Source organism: Python bivittatus, unplaced genomic scaffold (assembly GCF_059951505.1).
Source record: "Python bivittatus isolate LINGU-HERP-01145 unplaced genomic scaffold, Pbiv_v1 ctg000070_np1212, whole genome shotgun sequence".
In the NCBI taxonomy this organism is placed as follows: domain Eukaryota; kingdom Metazoa; phylum Chordata; class Lepidosauria; order Squamata; family Pythonidae; genus Python; species Python bivittatus.
This window is the reverse complement of record NW_028277034.1, coordinates 4,830,830-4,849,977: the sequence shown is the minus strand read 5'-3', so window position 1 is coordinate 4,849,977 and position 19,148 is coordinate 4,830,830. Positions and strand designations below refer to the sequence as shown.

At 37.6% G+C, this 19,148-nt stretch overlaps 1 protein-coding gene across 3 annotated transcripts in view; it reads right to left on the bottom strand.

Moving 5' to 3' along the window:
• The window catches only part of MICU3 (mitochondrial calcium uptake 3), a 54,143-nt gene extending 35,347 nt beyond the window's left edge, over positions 1-18,796 (bottom strand). The window contains exon 1 of one of the 3 annotated variants that reach the window (XR_015794172.1): positions 18,384-18,796. Coding sequence is in view for 2 of the 3 variants with exons in the window: in XM_025174139.2 (XP_025029907.2) it covers positions 18,384-18,707 (324 nt within the window). In the remaining variant the exon portion in view is untranslated. The remainder of the gene's footprint in view (positions 1-18,383) is intronic. The other 2 variants (XM_025174139.2, XM_007439778.3) reach the window with 2 other exon arrangements.
• Between the last annotated feature and the right edge of the window lie 352 nt (positions 18,797-19,148).

Below are 19,148 nucleotides of genomic sequence, written 5' to 3'. Positions count from 1 at the left end.
TTCAGCCAGAAATTGCACTGTTCAAACATTGTTTGTTTTTTTATTTATTGCTGTTGTGCTAAGTTGAGTCTCAAAGTTTCACTGTCCTTATTTCTCTGTATAAGATGGTGAACTGTGTGTAATTTCAGCTTTTATCCATTTCTAAGGTTGGGCATGAATATTTATAACCTTTTTGTGATCTGTTATAATTTGGATCTCACTTTACAAAGAATTTTTGAATTTGTAGCAGGTCATCATCACCTTTTCTTCTGCAAATTTCTTCTAAAATCTTGTTTTCCAGTGTTCAAAGCTTTTACTTTATCTCTTCACTATTAGATATCTGTATTTTAAGCATATTTAAAATAAAAGGCCATGTTCAATGTTATTTTTCTTCTTTTTAAAAAAAGTTAGATATTTTAAGCTCTTGTGATATTTGACTACCTCCCAAGAAAGTGTTGAGTTCTCTAGCCATACACCCATACAATATATAGCCAGGAAGTGGCATTATAGAAATTATTTAATTTTTTTGCATTAGACCTTTTAATTGTCAGAAAGATAGCCCAGTCTGTGAGTTCTCTCTCTCACACATATTGGATTAGGGGGAGAATATCAGGTGAGGTGGTGGTAGTAGGAACTGCCAAAGATAGTGAAAGATAGGTGGTGGTAGTAGGAACTGCCAAACTGCTACCACCGCAGAAGGCACACCAATGTGTGAAGACCCAGAGGTTTCAGGGAGAGGAAGGTTGAGACTTCCAGCCTTCCATACTTTCAGCTCAAATATCTGCTCCAACACTATAACAAAACGACTGGCATCCCTACAGGTGACTGTCTGGAATCTTTCTTGTTATTGTTGCTAGACTTGTTGTAGTTTTCACTTGCCTGAATCACACTGATAGTGGGCGAATGACATAGTTTCCAAATATAATCAAAAGACTATCTGTGAGAGCAAAGAAAAACATAGGGACAGTAATGAATATCTGGCCTGTAACTGCAACACATAATCCCTTGACTTAGAAATTCCAAAGTTGTTTGCAAAGGTATGATTAAAAGAAATATTGTCTTCTAAACTGCTTTCCAGTTCTCTTTCCTCAGCTTATGTCTCTCTGTTAGAGACAAAAAGTGTAGCTACCAAAGCAAACTTTTCCACAAGAAGAACTGCAGAGGAACCCTGTTTACAATGGTTACTCCATGATAGCATTTGGCTATCAACAGTTGTTCAATGGAATGCTAGCATTAATTACATGTGAAGGCTTAGGGGTTCAATCCTCTTCTCTCATTTTCAGTAAGCTTATTGCTTCTTGTCTCCTGTCTGGGAATCAGAGTTAGAGCCTGGATATTGTACTATTTCTGTATTAGACTTCTAGGGGAAAGGAATTATTGAAAGCAATTTCCTCTTGGATGACACAGAAACAAACTTTGGAATTATTTTAAATAAAGGGGTAAATGTCATGTACAAGTGAGCACAATCACTGACCATTTCTCTGCAACTCATGAACCACTGAATTTATATCTGTTAAATTTGTTATTGTATTATAGGCTTTAAAAATCAATGAATCTTTTGTATAGCAAGATAAATGTATTTTTCTGACTTAGCATTTTTATAACTGGTTATTTATTCTGAAACACACAATGAAATGACAAATACGTATTCTTAAAAAGACTACCAAAAATGATTTCATGCAATATATGCTGCCCTTTGTTTTCAAAGATATAATCATATAAGTGTATATGGAAAACCTTACTGCTATTGCAACAGGTCTCTCAAAAACATTGTTCTCCAAATGGCAAGGCTGAAGGACAATTGCAGTAATAATAAGATAAGAGAAATACAGAAAAGTGACCAGAGGCAGATCCTCCAGCATAAAGGAAGGAAAAATGAAGTTAGAAATAGATGGCAAAAAAGTAAGTGGAAGGAAAAAAAGTGAAATTCCACACTGGAAAACAGTATACCTGCTACTACTTGTTTCTCAGACTCAGGAGGACATATTGTGGTTGGCAATGCAGTGCAGCTGCCTGGTGTTGCTGGCCCTGAGGAGGATGCTGAGTTAGTTAAGGTGGATGCAGGTGCCAGTTCAAGCAAGCAAAACACAGATTTCTTTTATCAGCTGGGACCATCTTTGCTAGATATCTTTAAAAGAAATATGGATCCTTACTGACTTTCTCAATTAATTACAGCAAAATATACATCAGTATATAGTCTTGAATATATACTTGAATATTGCTTCAAGAATCCCTACCTTGGTCTCTTACCATATGTATCTGGAACTGAACAATGCAAGGCACAGGCCAATATGGAAAAGGCAGTAGATTAAGTAAAATGCAAATGACCAACTTCATGCGTGATCTTATCCCATGTGTCATGTAAGATGGGGGACAGGAAAGTGGGATGATAGACTGGAAAGAATGTGGACAGATTCACTCTCTTACCCTTAATAAGAAACAGCTCTTACCTACCCATTATGAGAGGTAAAATCATCTCCAATGGAAGGGAAGATAGGTAGCTCAGGGCTGAACTGTGGAGTCCTTGGTGCTCTCTGAGCTTGGTTGTTCTGATGATATACCTAGTCAGGTAAAGAAACGTCTGCAAGCAAACAACCAAGCTCAGAGAGCACCAAGGACTCCACAGTAAAATCATCTTCTCCTCATGTCTATCACCAAGTTGCATTTCTTTCTGCCATAGTGCACAATGCAGTGTCATGAGTTGGCTATAATGAGCCCTTAGGTTAGTCATATAACCTAAGGTTAGCCCTTAGGTGAAGTCATATAACAGTCTGCCCCTAACAAAGGACAAGGTAAGAGATGATGCAATGTCTGCCTTTTGGCATAGTCACTGATTTCTGGTCAAGGATATTACTCTCATTTAACTGTGCTCATACTTGACCTAGGGACCTTGGTACAAAGATGATTTAGAACCTTCTAAATTACCCATTCCTCCTTTGCTCTTTGATATTAATGCTATATCATTTTCTCCAAAGTTTCTTACTTGTGCCTACCATACATTTTCTCCAGCAGGCCTTATATTTAATGCTTTTGTTCCTGAAACATCCTCTGATTGTTTTCTCTCATCCTGATGAGCTACAGTTCTCTAGATATTTGGAGGGGTTTTTCCAACAATAATATACAATCTACTTGTTTTAATGGGTAGCTATCATTCATTAAAGGATTTTTTTTCTCTAATTTTTCCCACATCAAGTATGTGTGTTCAGATCTGGAGTAACAGAGAGCTTAGGCAGAACTGGTAAGTGTTGGTTGAATCCCACCAATAGGAATGCACAGCTTTTAGATAATGGTATTCTGAGCACTGCTTTTGTTTTTCAATTTCTCTCTGTGTTTCAGATGAAAACATATGCTTCAGGGTCACTCTGAGGTATATTGGATATTTATTGTTTTTCAACCTTAATATTTAGTTTCTGGCTTGCATCTTTATTATATAAATGAAAGAAGCTGACCTGAATCAAATTTAGATTTGGTCTAACTTGACTTGTAATAATAGTTGATTGGTTTTTCTAATGTTTTCTCCTGTTGTAGCTTTCTAATCCGGAAAGATTCCCTTTCCTGTGCTGCTATTTTTAGATCATTAGCACTGATGAAACTTCTTGTTTTGAACAGATTAGCTGATGATTTCTATAAATGTAAAACAAGGGTGGTACCAATATTCTGCTGAATGTGCAGTTGGCTGCACATACTTCCTAGCTCAACACAGAAGTAGCAGTTTACAGTGCTTGTATTACTTGTATTTTGTACAAGGTAAGATTATACAGATTCCACAGCAATGTGCAATAGTTAACAGTGTCATATAGTTTGGCATCTCTTAAAACCATCTTCTTTGTATTGGGTGAGGTTCCACATGTGGCCCATTCCTGATTACCTAGGCAACTGCATGAAATAGGCCAGTTCATATGTTTGAATGCTTCTGCTTCTGTGTTGAATTCAGTTCTGTGGCTATTTATTTAGTCATTCTAATAAAAAGCATGTTCAACTGCTGTTTCCATTCTTTGCTAAGGAAATGCTCTCCTCTGCATGGTTTTTTTCCCGCCCGGGGGGGTTGTACATAGGGGCAGGTTGCATCAATATGGCCCATATATTATTCCACATATGTTTGTGATCCTATAATCAAAAAGAAGGAAATAAAAGGCTTGTTTCTAGTTCCTATTATCTTGTATAGCAGACTACTCAAAACATTTTGTTCCTCCAGAGCACCACCCATTCAGAACATTTGAACAGAACATTTGAGTTGGGCTGTAACTTTAATTTGGAACATTTTTTTCTTAATTTTTTGCAGTCTTTTAATCCTAGCTGAAATAGTATTGAATAGTACATGTTCTTCATGTAATTAGCCATTTAAGGGCACCACTTAAGAGAAGCACATTTACACATTGCTGGCTGCAGTATGATTGATCCTTTTTATAATTAATAAAGTTTTCACAAGAAAACAAAGATCTATATATCTTTATCATACTAGGAATTATCAAGACCATATTCATGCAAAAAAATTTTTTCATCTTTTATGAATGTAACATTATTGTACATGGTTTGTATTCAAATACAATAAAAGTGTGCTAACTTAATATTGATTATTCAGATATTAATGAAGTTTAAAACGTAGCATTCTGTTTTGATGCAAAAACATTTTTCAATGTATTTTGTCCCTGGCATAAAGTTGGATAGGACCAAGGAAGCAGGCTTTCTCGGTAGCAGCGCCTGTTTTCTGGAGCACGTTTCCCCAAAGATCCATGGGTCCTCCCCCAATCTCTTTTAAATGAGCCCTTAAAACCTGGCTCTTGCCCCAGGCCTTGGACTAGAGTAAGTGGTGAGCCTCTTGTAGAAAAGTTTTATGCTAAAGGGGTGGGATTGTTCACTCTTCCTGGACATTCATTGCGCTTTGCTGTTTTATATTGTTCTAAACTGTTTTTAATTGGGTACACCAACCAGCATCATTATGGAGTCAGTCGGCTTTATACATTTGATAAATAAATCACTAAAGTAATAAATGAGACAGATTACATATTTGTTTCAGTGAGAATAATTATAATATGAGATATTGGCTATCTACAATTACAAAAATGTTGAAAGGGGCAATAGAAATGCACCATGAGATAACTGGAAAACAAACCAAATGTTACATAAAAGCATAAGTAAGGATCATTAATATGTAGTACAAACAGAGAACACCTACACTGCATGCAGTATAGCCAAATGAACACTCATCAGTCTTTCAATTTTTCTCTAATTCTAATCGTAGAACATGTTCAACTAGTTTAGATGTGAAGTCAATAGAGATAGCTGACAATCGAACTTGGGATATCTGCAAGTAATTTTTTCATTCCTGAGACTATACATCCATATTTCTGGGTTTAAAAGATTAGAAAGTAAAGCAAAAGGCTGAATTGAGTATTTGCTTTTAAAAAGGGTAAAGAAGCTAAAATGGTTTAGCTCTTTTCTGAGGCTTTTCCCTTCTGCTTTTGCTTCTACCCTTCTTTTTTTTTTCTTTCCTTACGAAAAGGATAAGCAGGAAACATATTTTCAGTATTTTGGCAAAGATACCAAAACTTAACATTTTGAAAAATAGCTCACTGGAACCAATAGCAAACTGACATTTTTTTCCCCAGGATCTCTCACTAACACTGTACATTTATATGGTGCGCTACAACAATGGTCAGTAACATCTTTTAATTATATGGCCTGTGCATTTCTAAATAGTATGAATATTTGCCTGTATATTTTCCACTCAGGAGCTTGTAGTTTTCAAAATCAGTATCACAAGAAGACGTACCTACCATAGCAATTGCAAAATCATAGTTTGGGGTATTGGTACATGCTATTCACTTTCAGAGTAAGCATTGTTATTCAGAATTTAGAAAAGAAATAAATGTGAGACAAAGAAATTAAAAGCATGAGATAAAACTAGATTAAACCAACTACATTCACTATACTTCTTTATTTCTTTCTGTCCTTGCAAATTATCCTTGCTTCCACTACATCACTACTGTTGAGGGAACTTTGCTAATAAAGGGAAAAAACATGAAGTAAACAGATCATGCAGACAGTAGCAGGAACTAGAAAACCTTGAAGAAATATCATCAAGAAATCTCTGGCTGGTCTGATGAGTTAGCATGACCACCAAAAATGTCTAGCTGCTCTAAAACAGTTTGTCTGCTCCCAAGGTAAAAATACTTGTGCGGTATGTGAAGTGTGCATGCTTATGATGTAACCTTGCTTGGCTATGTATTACTGGGAGAATACACACACACACACACACACAGCTCTTGTTTCCATCCAAGTGCCTTTTTTTTTTCTGGACAAGTACACGATGATCATTTTTCTTTTTTTATGGAACAAAAGGTGCACCTGTTTTATTTATCAAATTTATATAGCTAAATATATATACAGAAGTGACTCTGAGGGGAGCGGCATTCAATAATCAAATAAAAACAATACACATATAAAAACAAGTAATTAAAAATATAAAAAGTCAACAATAAAAGATAGAGATTAGTTAAAACTAATACACACACACACACACACACACACAAACAAACCCCAGGCAGAGAGAGAACAAGTACATCCACCTCAATAGTGGAGCCATCTAGACATATCTTTGGTTCCCTGGGACCCCCAGGCCTGGTGACATAACCAGACCTTGAGGGACTTCTGGAACATCAAAAGGGATGGAGCTAACCTAATATCAGGGGGGAGAATGTTCCATAAGGTGAGCACCACAGCAGAGAAGGCGTGCTGCCTGAGACCCACCAAATGTAGGTCCCTGGTAGATGGTATCTGCAGCATGCCTTCTCTGTCAGATCTAATGGGGCGGGCTGATATAATTGGGGAGAGGTGGTCCCTCAGATAACCCAGTACCATGCCATGAAGGGCTTTAAAGGTTAAAATCAGCACCTTGAATTGGACTTGAAAGCAAAATGGCAATTAATGCAGCTCAAGGAGCAGAGGTGTAACACATGCTGTCCTAGGAGCACATATAACTGCCCATGCCACTCCATTCGGCACCACTGAAGCTTCCGAATATTCTTCAGGAGCAGCCCCACGTAGAGTGCATTACAACAGTCCAATCTGGAGGTGACTAAGGCATGAGTGACTGTGAGTAGAGCCTGCCGATCCTGTTAACTTTCTCCAGCTTTTTGGTTTTTTCACTTGGGATATGTATTTCTTTATTATATTTAAAGGCCACATACTACCCACTTTCTTTCCATCAGCATTCAGTTGTGTTTATAAACATCCTACCAAGGTACACAAATTCATTTACTTGCTTTAGTTTTTTTTCAATGTATGCATAACTCCATTCTTCTCCCTGTCAGTTACGACTGTTAGGGATCTTATTGCTCATGTTGAACAATGAAAAATATGAAACTTAGAATTTAGCAATTTAGCAATTTCTTTACCCTATCTGTATTACAATTGCAAAAAGGATAAAATATATGCAGAATAACTGTCTATATTAATTTCTCAAAATGATTGTACCAAAAAAAAAAAAGTCATGAATGAATGTAACAATATTTAACATATTAATTAACTAGATTACAATATAATAACTTTGTCCAGTCTAATCAGAAGGAGATATGCTTCCTAGTTAGGTAAATAGAAAATATAATTTAATAATTTAAAAATGTGATCAGTTAACAGTATTCCTCCCTCCCTCAATTTGGTAGCAGATGTTTAAGTCTGTAAACATATTTTTAAATTTATAAACATTATTTTAATCCATATGTTTTAAAAAAAAGTGGGTGACAAAAAGACCCAAAGAGTGGGAGAGGCATCTTCCCCACTTTTATGGATAAATAAGATGATGTTTCTTCTAAAGTGGTACTATAGTTAACATACATGTGATTCATCTAATTGAGTAAAGAAGTTATTATTTTTATTCAGAATAAATGTTGATGTGCCAATGTATATAAAAATGTGACTAAAACATTAAATAAAATATACAATAAAACATATTCATATTCCATTTTTATAATGAATAACCATAATATTGCTGAGAATTCCTTAACTCTAAATTATGTTCTCAGATGAAGTTAAACTCTGGTAAGCATGACATCATCTTTCTTCCTAGATTAAAAAAGAAGAAGAAACAAATGGTTCATTGCCAAGAGTTGGTCTCATGTTTCTTTAAGGTCACTGATTCAAAAGGTTCACTCTAAAGGGAAAAAAAAGTGATTTTCCCACGGTGAAAGAACTAAACACTAGATAAAAGATCTACTGTATGGAAACTGATGCCAAGAGTGGGTAAGAGATGTAACTCAACAATAATATCCATTATCAGTAGTCTAAGTATTACATTCTAATTTAATATACATTATTTCCACAGGGAAAACAGAACATTCGGTAAGTTAATTCTGACTAAGAGATAATGAAAATAGGTACTAGCTGCCTTTAATTCAAAGTGAAATGGACACAGGATTACACTTTAAATATGATGATCCAATTGAATTTTACACTTATAGTAAATAGGCTTTTTGATTATATTCTTTCCAAAATTTCATATGGAATCATCAACCTTCAAGCCAAGTTGTTACAACTTTTATCTGAGGATGTTTTAAAAGGATTTCATGTTAAATGAGCAATTTTCACATTCCTTGATATAAAATAAGCTTGTTTGAAATGAGTGTGATTCTATATAAATAAAAGAAAAGAAAGTAGTTTTAAAAGTTATTCTTTGCTTGGCCTCAGGCTATCACAGTATGCTCCCAAGTAGATAAAAGTGATATAATTTTGTTTGCATGTTGGGTGGCCAAGAGGTTAAACATCACATTTTTAGTGTGGGAAAATCCCAAACCAGAAAAAAAAAAGGTACTTAACCAATGTTGGAGTAGAAAATAGTAGTAATCCTGCTATTTGATCTTTCTTAACTATATAATTTTTATATATACAGAAATAGTCTTATATGTACCTGCCAGTTGTCCTGAAAATTTATCATATTTCATTGTATTGTTATCTCATGTCTAGCAAGCATTATAATGAAATGTTGCAATATCTCAATGGACAAAATATTTTTGTATATTACTCCCTCTCCCCTCACCAGGGGAGCCAAGTTTTATATGTTTCATTTCTAAAATGCTTACCATCCAGAAGATTTTTTTTTTAAAAGCAGACTAATTAAAATGAAGTAAAATGGACTGATGTCTCCTTTTGTACATTATCAAGCATTTACAATTCCCACAATACCCAGAAAGATATTAATGCTTCCCAGAGCAACATAGCAACCAGATACCTTGGGATGATGCTTGTATGTGCTTCCAAATGTTAAATAAACTTGCTGCATATATTGCCTTAGCCACAAGGTGGTTTGCTTGGTTTTCATTAATGTGTTGTATGAACCTTCAATAGTCTATACATTTATTCAGTAAATCACAGTGAAATAAATCATGGCTTCACACAAAGTGTGAATCAGCTCTTAGTGTTGCATGTGAGGAATACAATTGCTAGAATAAATATATTACTTTCCTTTTTTGACAAGGCTTTACTTTTGCTGTACTATGTGCCACAAAATGTGCTTGTTTGGAAAAAAGGTCTGTAACTACCCAAATAACTGTCTTTTTGTTGCTTTCAGGCAGGTCTACAATAAAGTCCATGGAAACTTGCTTCCAAGGAGCCCCTGGATTTGCTACTGTCTGTAGAAGCCCCATTGGTTTGTCCCCTCCATTGATTATATATATATATATAGTAATTTATATCAGTTTATCGAGTTTCTATTATATAATTTCCTAATCTATTACATTACTATATCTTTTCGTCCAACCATTGATAAAACAAATCCCATATCATATAGAATTGTTTGTCTTCTTGCTCTCTAATTTCAAATGTCAATTTACTCATCTCAGCACATTCCATAATTTTCTTAATAACTTCCTCCTGCATAGGTACTTTTTCATTCTTCCAATTCTTAGCAAATACAATTCTAGCCACTGTCAAAACATTTACAATCAGATATTTCAATTCTTTACTGTATGTTTCCGGTATAATTCCCAGTAAAAATGTCTCTGATTTAAAGTCTATATGTTGTTTTGTCATTTTTTCCAACCATATGTGGATTTTAATCCAATATCTTTTGGCTTCTGAACATGTCCACCACATATGGTAATATGAGCCGGGTATCTGATGACACTTCCAACATTTATCGGACTTGTTCTTACACATTCTTGCGATCCTCGCTGGGGGTAACAACAACATTTTGAAGTTAAAGAGATACTGGACAGTAGAAAGCATGTGGGGGGGGTGTTCAATTTTTAATTCAGTGGAAACATTTTCCCAAATCAATGGCTGAATAGGGGTTGAGAAGAAACATGTAAAGGCTCCACATTTAGTTAAAAAAAATTATGATGTTTATCCTACAAAGCCTTAACAATTAGAAGGGTTATTGTATTATGTTTTTCTTTGCTTTTTCTTTTTTAGAGTGAAGAAGAGGAATCATCTGACTGACATCCTCTTTTGTGGAGGGGCAGTATGTCAGAATCCTCGCAAGATTTTATAATAGATTATTAGATGGCTAGTTTAAAAAGAAAAAAAAAATGGTTTTTTACATGCTGCGGTTCTGCCATTGTAAAATGGGGGGGGGGGGAAGTAGGGATGAGAAACCGTTAAAAAGCAGATGGCTCCTTATCACAAGCTCTGGCATGCTCAAGGTCATACCAGCAAGAGAATCAGAGGACCAAGAACTAAGGGCGATGTGGTGGTGGTGGGGAGTAAGAAAAACAGCTTTTGACGCACTTTTGATCAGTCTTAGCAATGCTTTGGATCTGTACACTTAATCTCAATAAATGAACTTTCTTTTGAATCAATATTGGTTGCAAGGAAAGTTGCTGGATTTGGGATCAACAGGTGGCAGCTCGTTACAACCACTATGACTTGCTGTCTTTATGTATTATGTCTGTTATCATTTACAGAAGAGAGTAAGACTTGGAATCTCTTCTGTATCAGTACCTCTATTTCATTAGAATATACCTATTTAATATCAATTTTCTAACAGAATTAGAGAATACTGAATCAGCATTGATAGTATAACTAATGCATCCACTTAATAAAACAGCATTTTGTGGCGCCTTAAGACTGATTTCTTACTATAAAAACTTTCATGGATCACAGTCCATTTCATCAGATAAATCTAGCCTACTAAATGTGGGTTTTAATAATTTGGTAATAATTTGTCAGTTGATGAATTCAGTCTTCTCTCACGATGATTATGCTAGCACTCCACAATGATTAGTTCAAGACAAGCACATGTAACCATGTAGTGGAAAATTCAACTCACAATGAGGATGCTTATGATTATGTAGAGTTGGTGTAACTTTATTTAATACGAATATGCCTATAAGTAATTGTCAGTGCAGCTCTTTGAGCAAACAAAATACCGTAATATTTGTATACATATATAATGTACATTTTGGAAAATATTTATTGTAAGAATCATAAAGTACACAAGGATGTATGAAGTGCATATTACCTCATATACCTTAGATGTTTATATTAATGTTTATAAAATAAAAACACTTCTGACCCCCCCTGCCAGCAGTTGCTCTGGATTTAAATTTTTAACACAAATCCAACTTGTGATACTTCTTTCCATATAGACAGGGTTTTCTTAAAACTTAACAAAACAATCTGTCCAGCAAATGTAATTTGCAGTTGGCAAATTCTTAAAATATTTGCTTTAAAAATAGTACTTATCTGTGTGCAAAAAGTATGGCCAGGTGCCAAGCAAAAAGGAATTAAAAAAAGCTTGCAACATGACACACATTACAATCCTACCGGGAGGACAAGTTCAAAACACAATGAATTTTCTATGCAGAATATATAAGAAACTCTTAATACATGCAAAATCCTATGTGTGGCATGCATGCAAATGTGATAGGAAGCTGAGACGAATCAGAACTTTCCACCATCTACAGGTAATCAGTCAGTCATTTTATTGTGGTCTCAGACCAGTACAAGAAATGTGTCCATAAATGATTTGTAAGCACCTATAAAACAATCTAACTTAAGAAACTGGCAAATAAAATTTAAGACAAAATTAAAAAACATCTATAGAACAGCCTGAGTGGGACTCATAAGTGAAATCCGGGATATTTGAGGAACTGCTTCTCCCTGGTTACATCTACCTGTCCCATCAGATCTGGCAAGAGAAGCATGTTATAGGTCCTGTCATTTAAGGAATGTCATCTGACAGGACCCAGGAGGCTTTTCTGCCATGGCACCTGGCCTTTGGAACATCATTCCCCTGGATCTTAGATTGGGCCCTGCCATGCTGGCCTTTAGACATGGCTGTGCCACTGTGCTTGTGGGGCCAGCAGGAGTGGTGAGCCTTTCCAGTGGCTTTACTGAATGGAATATACTGCTCGTATTCACCTGCTAACTATGATTATGTTTATGCTGAATTGAGTTTCTAACAGTAGTTTTAATATGGTTGTATGTTTGTTTTTATTTATATTTTTACTGTTCTTGTGGTTTTTAATTGTTGTGAGCCACCCTGTGGTGGATTGCAGAAGAGAGCAAGGTTCTCAGGAAGGAGGGGTGCATTCCAAGAAGGGCAGAGAGTTAAGAGGCAACACAGTCCAGAGCAGGAGCATGGGAAGTGTAAGAGGTTTAGAATAGCCACTCCCTAGAATCTCCCAGGGTATATCCTCTAGTTGCAGTAGTCTATATGGTGTTAGCAATAAAGGAACTAAACTCTGTTGGACTGTTTCCCTGTTGTTCTTGGGCTGAGCGTGACACACCTAGAGTCACATATGTGAGATGAGTGGTATACAAATTGAATGAATGAATGAATGAATGAATGAATGAATGAATGAATCCAAAAGAAGCAATCTATCACTAGGCTATAAATGAGATAATATCTAAAATTATAAAATGTGATAACCTTTAAAGTTATAATAATTTGAATTTCCATCTACAGGTAGAATGGAAAAGACATGAATGAGCATCAAAAAAGTGACAAAAAAGAACCATTTATTTCATTGTACATAAGCCATTCTGAAAGCTCAAAAAATGCTCCCAATACATAAGTAATCCATCATAAATTACTTGGATTTTCTTAAATGCAATTGTTCCCACTCTTTAATAAAAAAAAAAGGTAAGTTTCAATTAGTTTTACAACAAACTCTGTGACAAGCAAAAGTATTGCAAAGAATGGGGTGAAGAGGTAATGCAGTTTTTCCAATGAAGTATCTGCAGCCTTGGAAGGGTGATATTTGAACTTGTCATCTTATTTTTCCTCCCCAAACAGCAGCTGTACTGATTCAGGCAATCTCCCCATTGCTAGATATAAGAAACAAGGACAGAAATACATGAAACTGAAATAACTGTGGGTAGTTTCATATGAAGTATTTGCTCTGTTCTGGAATCAGCTCCAGCTCTGTGTGATGTCATACCGCTGTCTGTAGAAGCCAAGCATACTAGCTCAGGTGAATGTTTCAGTAATCACACAAGATGTGATATTCCAGTTTAAAACTATGAAGTTCTGTAGAGCTTGTGGATGGGCCATTTTCTCACTGGTGATAACTTTTGTTTCACCTTGCCTGGGTTCACACCAACAAGTTTACTTTTCAGAGCAACACAATACAATGGCTTGATGAGCAACTCCTCATAGTAACTGCTTATTTCAATTTGTGTACGCAAACAAAAACTATCATGGATGAAGGGGAATTAATTTATCTTTTCCTTTTGTTTTTGTGTGTGTGTGGTGTATGGTGTGTGTGTGTGAGACAGAAAGATTTAGTAGTTTTGTGCCTTTAACAGTGACAAGGGGAACAAGCATTTACCAAATAAAGTATCTGCCATTGGAATATACTAAAATAAAGGACAAAAATATCCACTGCAAACAGTGAAGTCTATTCAAAAGTTAATAAGAAATAATGAGAACTGAGAATGACATTGAGATTAGTATGAGATGCAAATGAAGAATAGAAATTAAAGTATTTATATTGCACTTTCTCTCTCTCACACACAGACACAAATCTTCTATCATACCTTTATTACTGTAGAGTATTTCTGTAGAGAACTGCAGAGATGACCTTGGAGATGGAATGTGGCAGTTAGCAAAACATGAATTAAGCCCAGGAAAAGAACATCTGAAGGAAAATGACTCTGTCTTAACCCTTTAGTACAAGAAGGATGGAGGGAAAACACTGTCAGGTTTTAAAGACTCCGTTAGTAGAACCTGTATAAATACAGTTCCAGTATTTCTTATGGAATTTGTTTCTTGACCTGACCTACCTCGAAGGGCTGACATCAATCTTGAATGTGTGGCAACCTTTTCCTTCTCTCTGCCCTATACCAACAACAGTTAAGGCAGAGTCAGTTTAATTTCTTTCTAACATTCTCTTCCTTTCCTGGGTTTAATTCATGTTTTGCTAACCGGCACATTTCTTTGCCAAGGTCTTATCTGTGGTTTTTTACAATTTTAATCAAAAGGATAGAAATCATTTATTCACAACAACGACAAATCATCAGACATCCAAGTGACAAGGTTAGGAATAGATGACCACCTCCTTCACATGGAACTGAATATCATCATGGGACTTGAATAACAAGATTATGAATAGAATAATTACGTACCCTAATTGGTCTGACTACCTATCTAGCTGGGACTGGAATGAAGCTCTTACTTCTCAGACATAGGAGAGGAAGTAGTAAAAAAATGAGAAATGTGCAAAACTAATATTAAACACTAACACTATCAGCAAAAGTGTAATCAAGAATGGACAGGAAGGAAATGTCTCCAAATTGTTTTATGCTTACAGTGTACAATATGTAGACTTGTTACCTTTATAAATTCATATTATGATCATGGAAATTATGCACTCAAAGATCCATTTTTACAGTTACAAAATTGGATTTCATGACATATATTCCATTTTTTATTATTTTGAAGAAACTGTATCACGCAAAATGCCTTAAATAAATTATGTGGAAAAATCAGAAAAATACATATTGATTTAAATATGTACATATTTATGGCATTTATAGGCTGCCAAAATCTGCTACAATTCTGAGCAGCTTTCAAAATATCTGACACAGAGAGAGAACTTGTAGTCTTTCAGATGTTGATGAATCACAACTCATTTTAGCTGTAGCTAATGCAGCCAATGGAGAAGAATGCTGGCAGTTGGAATTCAGGAACATTTGAAGACCACAAGTTTGCCATTCTCATGTAGCTTCTGCTACTTTATCACAAAAGTTTAGAAACTCAACATGCAAGCTATTAAGCTACTCTCCAAATCTGCCATTTGTTTCTATGCGACTATTAGTTGGGCTGCCGGGGATGTCTTGATGATATGACATGGTGTTCCCTGCATTGGCATCAGCAGTGGAACAAGGCTGAAAAATTTTGGCCTGTTTTGAAGAGTTAATGGGGTCATTTTAAAGATTGAGGTGGATGCACTAAATGTCACAAAAAGTAAATCATCTATTTTGACTCTTAATTTGCAAGAAAAAAGGTAAAAATCATGCTGTTAAAAACTGGATATTCTGCTGCTGAATTTAGCCCTGCAATCTCAAGGAACCCAAAAGTTGCCAATATATAATCTATATCTATATCTATCTATAGCTTTCAATTACAATGTTTTATTTCTATTTTTCAGTGCTGACATTTTATTTTATTTATGGTCAAAGGTCAAAAAGCAAAAAAGAATAGTACAATATAAATAAGCAACACAAGAAACAGGCTTAATTTATGAGCAGAATAGAAGTTGATGACAAACATTTAATGCTGCTGACCTTCTATCTAAGATGTATTTAACCAGAGTATTCAAGCAGGAATATAATTCAAACCCAGCATCTTCTAAGAGCAATAAAAATTTAATATAACTTGGCAATTTTCATAAAAATTTCAGTATAATAATCTGCTAATAAAAAGTGTGCAACCTCCATCTCAGACCAGCCTGTGCATTTAGTAAAGATAAAGATGACTGTCTAGATGGCCTCATCCAAGCATGGACAGTGGCATTCTAAAGATGGGATGTTATCTCCAACACACTCAAAGTAAAACATTGAGCCTTGATCATTTAAATGCCTTCCTGGTTTGGAGAAAGGTCTACTGAAGAAATCTCATAACAATGATTTGAATATTGGATCCCTCATTCTACAGATTCAAATCAAGGACTGTTTGACCTCTACTTCCTCTGGACCAAGCATTAGCAGGGATTAAGTGGAGAGGCCCCAACAAGACAAATCTTAGGATCTGTTTTTTTCCAGGAGGAGGTAAACTTATAAGTGAGGGAGGACTGACTGAACTAATGAACCATCCCTCAAAACCGGTTTTAGCCAGTAATTCAAGTGGGAAATTCTTATGAGGGCCTCCACAGAGGTACAGCCTGATCCAGTTGAAGAAGTACAGATCAAAGAACATGAATCATAGTTCTTATAAATTTTGATTACATTGCTTTTAGGGTCCTTAGCACTTTTTTTTTTTTAATCTGCATTCAGTCGTTACCGACTCTGCAGTGACTGCTTTTTGGACAAGTCTGTTGCAGTTTTCAAGGCAAGGTGTTTCAGAAGTGGTTTGCCAGTGCCTCCTTCCTAGAGCGGAGCCCAGCTGGCGAGCGCAGGAGGCGGGGTTTCTGTTGCTTCGCGCCTTTTTTGGGCGAGCGCGGCTTCCGCACTACCGGCAACTGCTCCCGACTCCTTTTGCAAGGTGCCGCCAGCATTTTTCCTCCCACCGGAGTGAGAGTACCCATTTATCTACTCACGTGAGTTTTTGAACTGTTAGGTTGACAGGAACTGGGGGAGGAAGCAGGAGCTCACTCTGCTATGCGAAGGCTGGGCTCGAACCGCTGAAGTGTCGACCATTTCTGGCCGGCAACTTTCAGCGTCATTAAGCCACCTGCGCCACCTTAGCTCTAAATAAACTGACAACTACTTAGTATATACCACCTTCATTTTTAAAGAACTGATTTCTAATCTTTTGTCATAACAATATGTTGCTAGAGCCTGGAAGTTCTAATAAAGACCAACTTGAATCTGGGGCACTGACATTGTAGATATAATTGGTAGCCTAAAATAATAATATCACTGCATGTTCAGCCAAAGATCTTGTAATAATTTATTAACAATTACAGTTTCTTTTAGTACTAAAGGGAGGATGGTTCTGCTGTGCACAAGCACGCTCCAGTATATGGACTCTATGATTAATGTATGTATAACATTCAATGACTTTCTTGTGATTATAGGATCAGAATGTGGTAATTCAGACAGGAAGTATGCTACAAACTATGTACCAGTGAACATTTTCTTTATGTAGGGATTGTATGTGCAGGAAAATTAAATATAAAGAGTATGTTCACTCTTTTCTATAACTGTACAAATAACTAACTTGCACAACTTTAGGAGTTAGGACTTGTTGTGAAAAATAATCAGCATACATCAGTATGTGCAGAAGATTAATGGAAAGTAGTTTCACATCAGAAAACTATGTAGTGCTTTATTACAGCTGCAGGTCATGATAGCATCATGCTTTCTGTCTGCCATCAACTTTTAAACTTCCAAACTATTTCATTTGCAGAAAGTGTCCATATTATTAGGACTTAAATTAAGAATGTTTCTGTCACCTTGTATGCATGGTTATGGTTCCACAAATTATTTGTCTGTGATTAAGAATGTTAGTATATGCCAATATTATACAGTCACCCTTAATATAGGGCAGCAGACATAATGTTCTCCTATCAACTTTATTTCAGAAGCATTATGCCCAGAAAACATCTATGAATCTTGGGGCTGTCATTTCAGTCTTAACCCATTCACTTCAGTTACTGTATTTTATAATGTGCCCCTTATTCTTGCCACTCAATCATTCCAACCCTAACCTTGTCATTCCAGTTCTGGAAGTTGCCAGGGACTGTAGTTTCACCCTCTTATGGCTACTTCTCCCCATTTATGCTTTTAATTGTGGGCAACTGCTGCACAAGAAAGCACAGAAATGCCATTGACAACAGTGAAATGGTAATCTGCGCACCAGCCATTCCTAGCACCAGAATGCATTTGCCACACTAAAGAACAACTAGTTCACATTCAACATTAAATAGAAAACGACCCCTTGCGTCCCTCTCCAGACCCTGATTAACTTGCATTGATCTCACTGACAGTGGCTAATCCTGTTCTTCTCCAGGGGACTTCAGGAGAGCTAAAGTCTCGCCTTGTCCTTCGTCAGCGTGCAGAGAGTGTCCTACTAGCAGTCCCCCAGTAAGGCTGGGAGAATTGAAGAAAGGGAAGGCTAGCAGGGGCGACCCCGGGGAAGGACGCCCTTTCTCTACCCCGCTTCCCCAAGAGCATCATTGGAGGCGGCTGCCATCCATCCACCCATCCATCCTCTGGGGCGAGAAGGGAGGGAGGCAGGGAGGGAGGGAGAGGCGGGACAAGGCGGGCGCTCGCGCTCTCCGTCACCCCCGCCAGACACTTACCGTCGTCTCCTTGGCAGCGGTCGCCACAGGGATGGGTAGCAGTCCCCGGCCTTGGCTCGGCGCCCCGGCTTCTTCTCCACGCTCCCTCCGGCTGCCGAGCCCAAGCGCCGGGGGCGACTGGCGGGGGCGGCGGTCATAGAAGTGGTGGCAGGCGAACCAAGCGAGCGCCCCGCCAGCAGCCCCCGCGGCTGCGATGCTCAGTCCACTCGGGCTCCCCTCGCGGCCGGAGCCGGCGGCCTTCAGGCCCCACAGCGGCCGGCGGGGGGCCGTCTCCGGGGGGAGGCGACAACGACGCCAGCCCAAGAGACCCCGCAGCGCCGCCATAGAGCCGGCTCCGCGGAGCGACAGGGCGAACGAAGTTGCTGAGGCGGCAGCAGCAGCCGCCGCGGCGGGGAAACATCGCGAGAGCACCACGAGCTGCCCAGCGCGAGATGAGGGACTCTGCCTCCCAAATGCCACCTACCCCTCCCACCCGCGCTGGGCTCGTGTCCCTCCTTCCGTCTGGCGGACCGTCCGTCGGCCCCGCGGCTCCTTATCTGGCGCTTCCCGTTTCTGACGGGTCCGGATTGCCGAGGGCTGACAATGCAGTTCTCTGTCCGGCTGGCATCTCGAGGTACCTGCGATTGCAACCCGGATTGTATCTCTGGAAGCAATGATTAATTGCACGGGGCTTCCTACTAACAACTCGTTCCCAGTAGTTCTGTCTCCCTTTGCTCTGCGTATTCTGCGCTAATAAGAGCATAAGAATTAGTTGGCTGGTTCAGA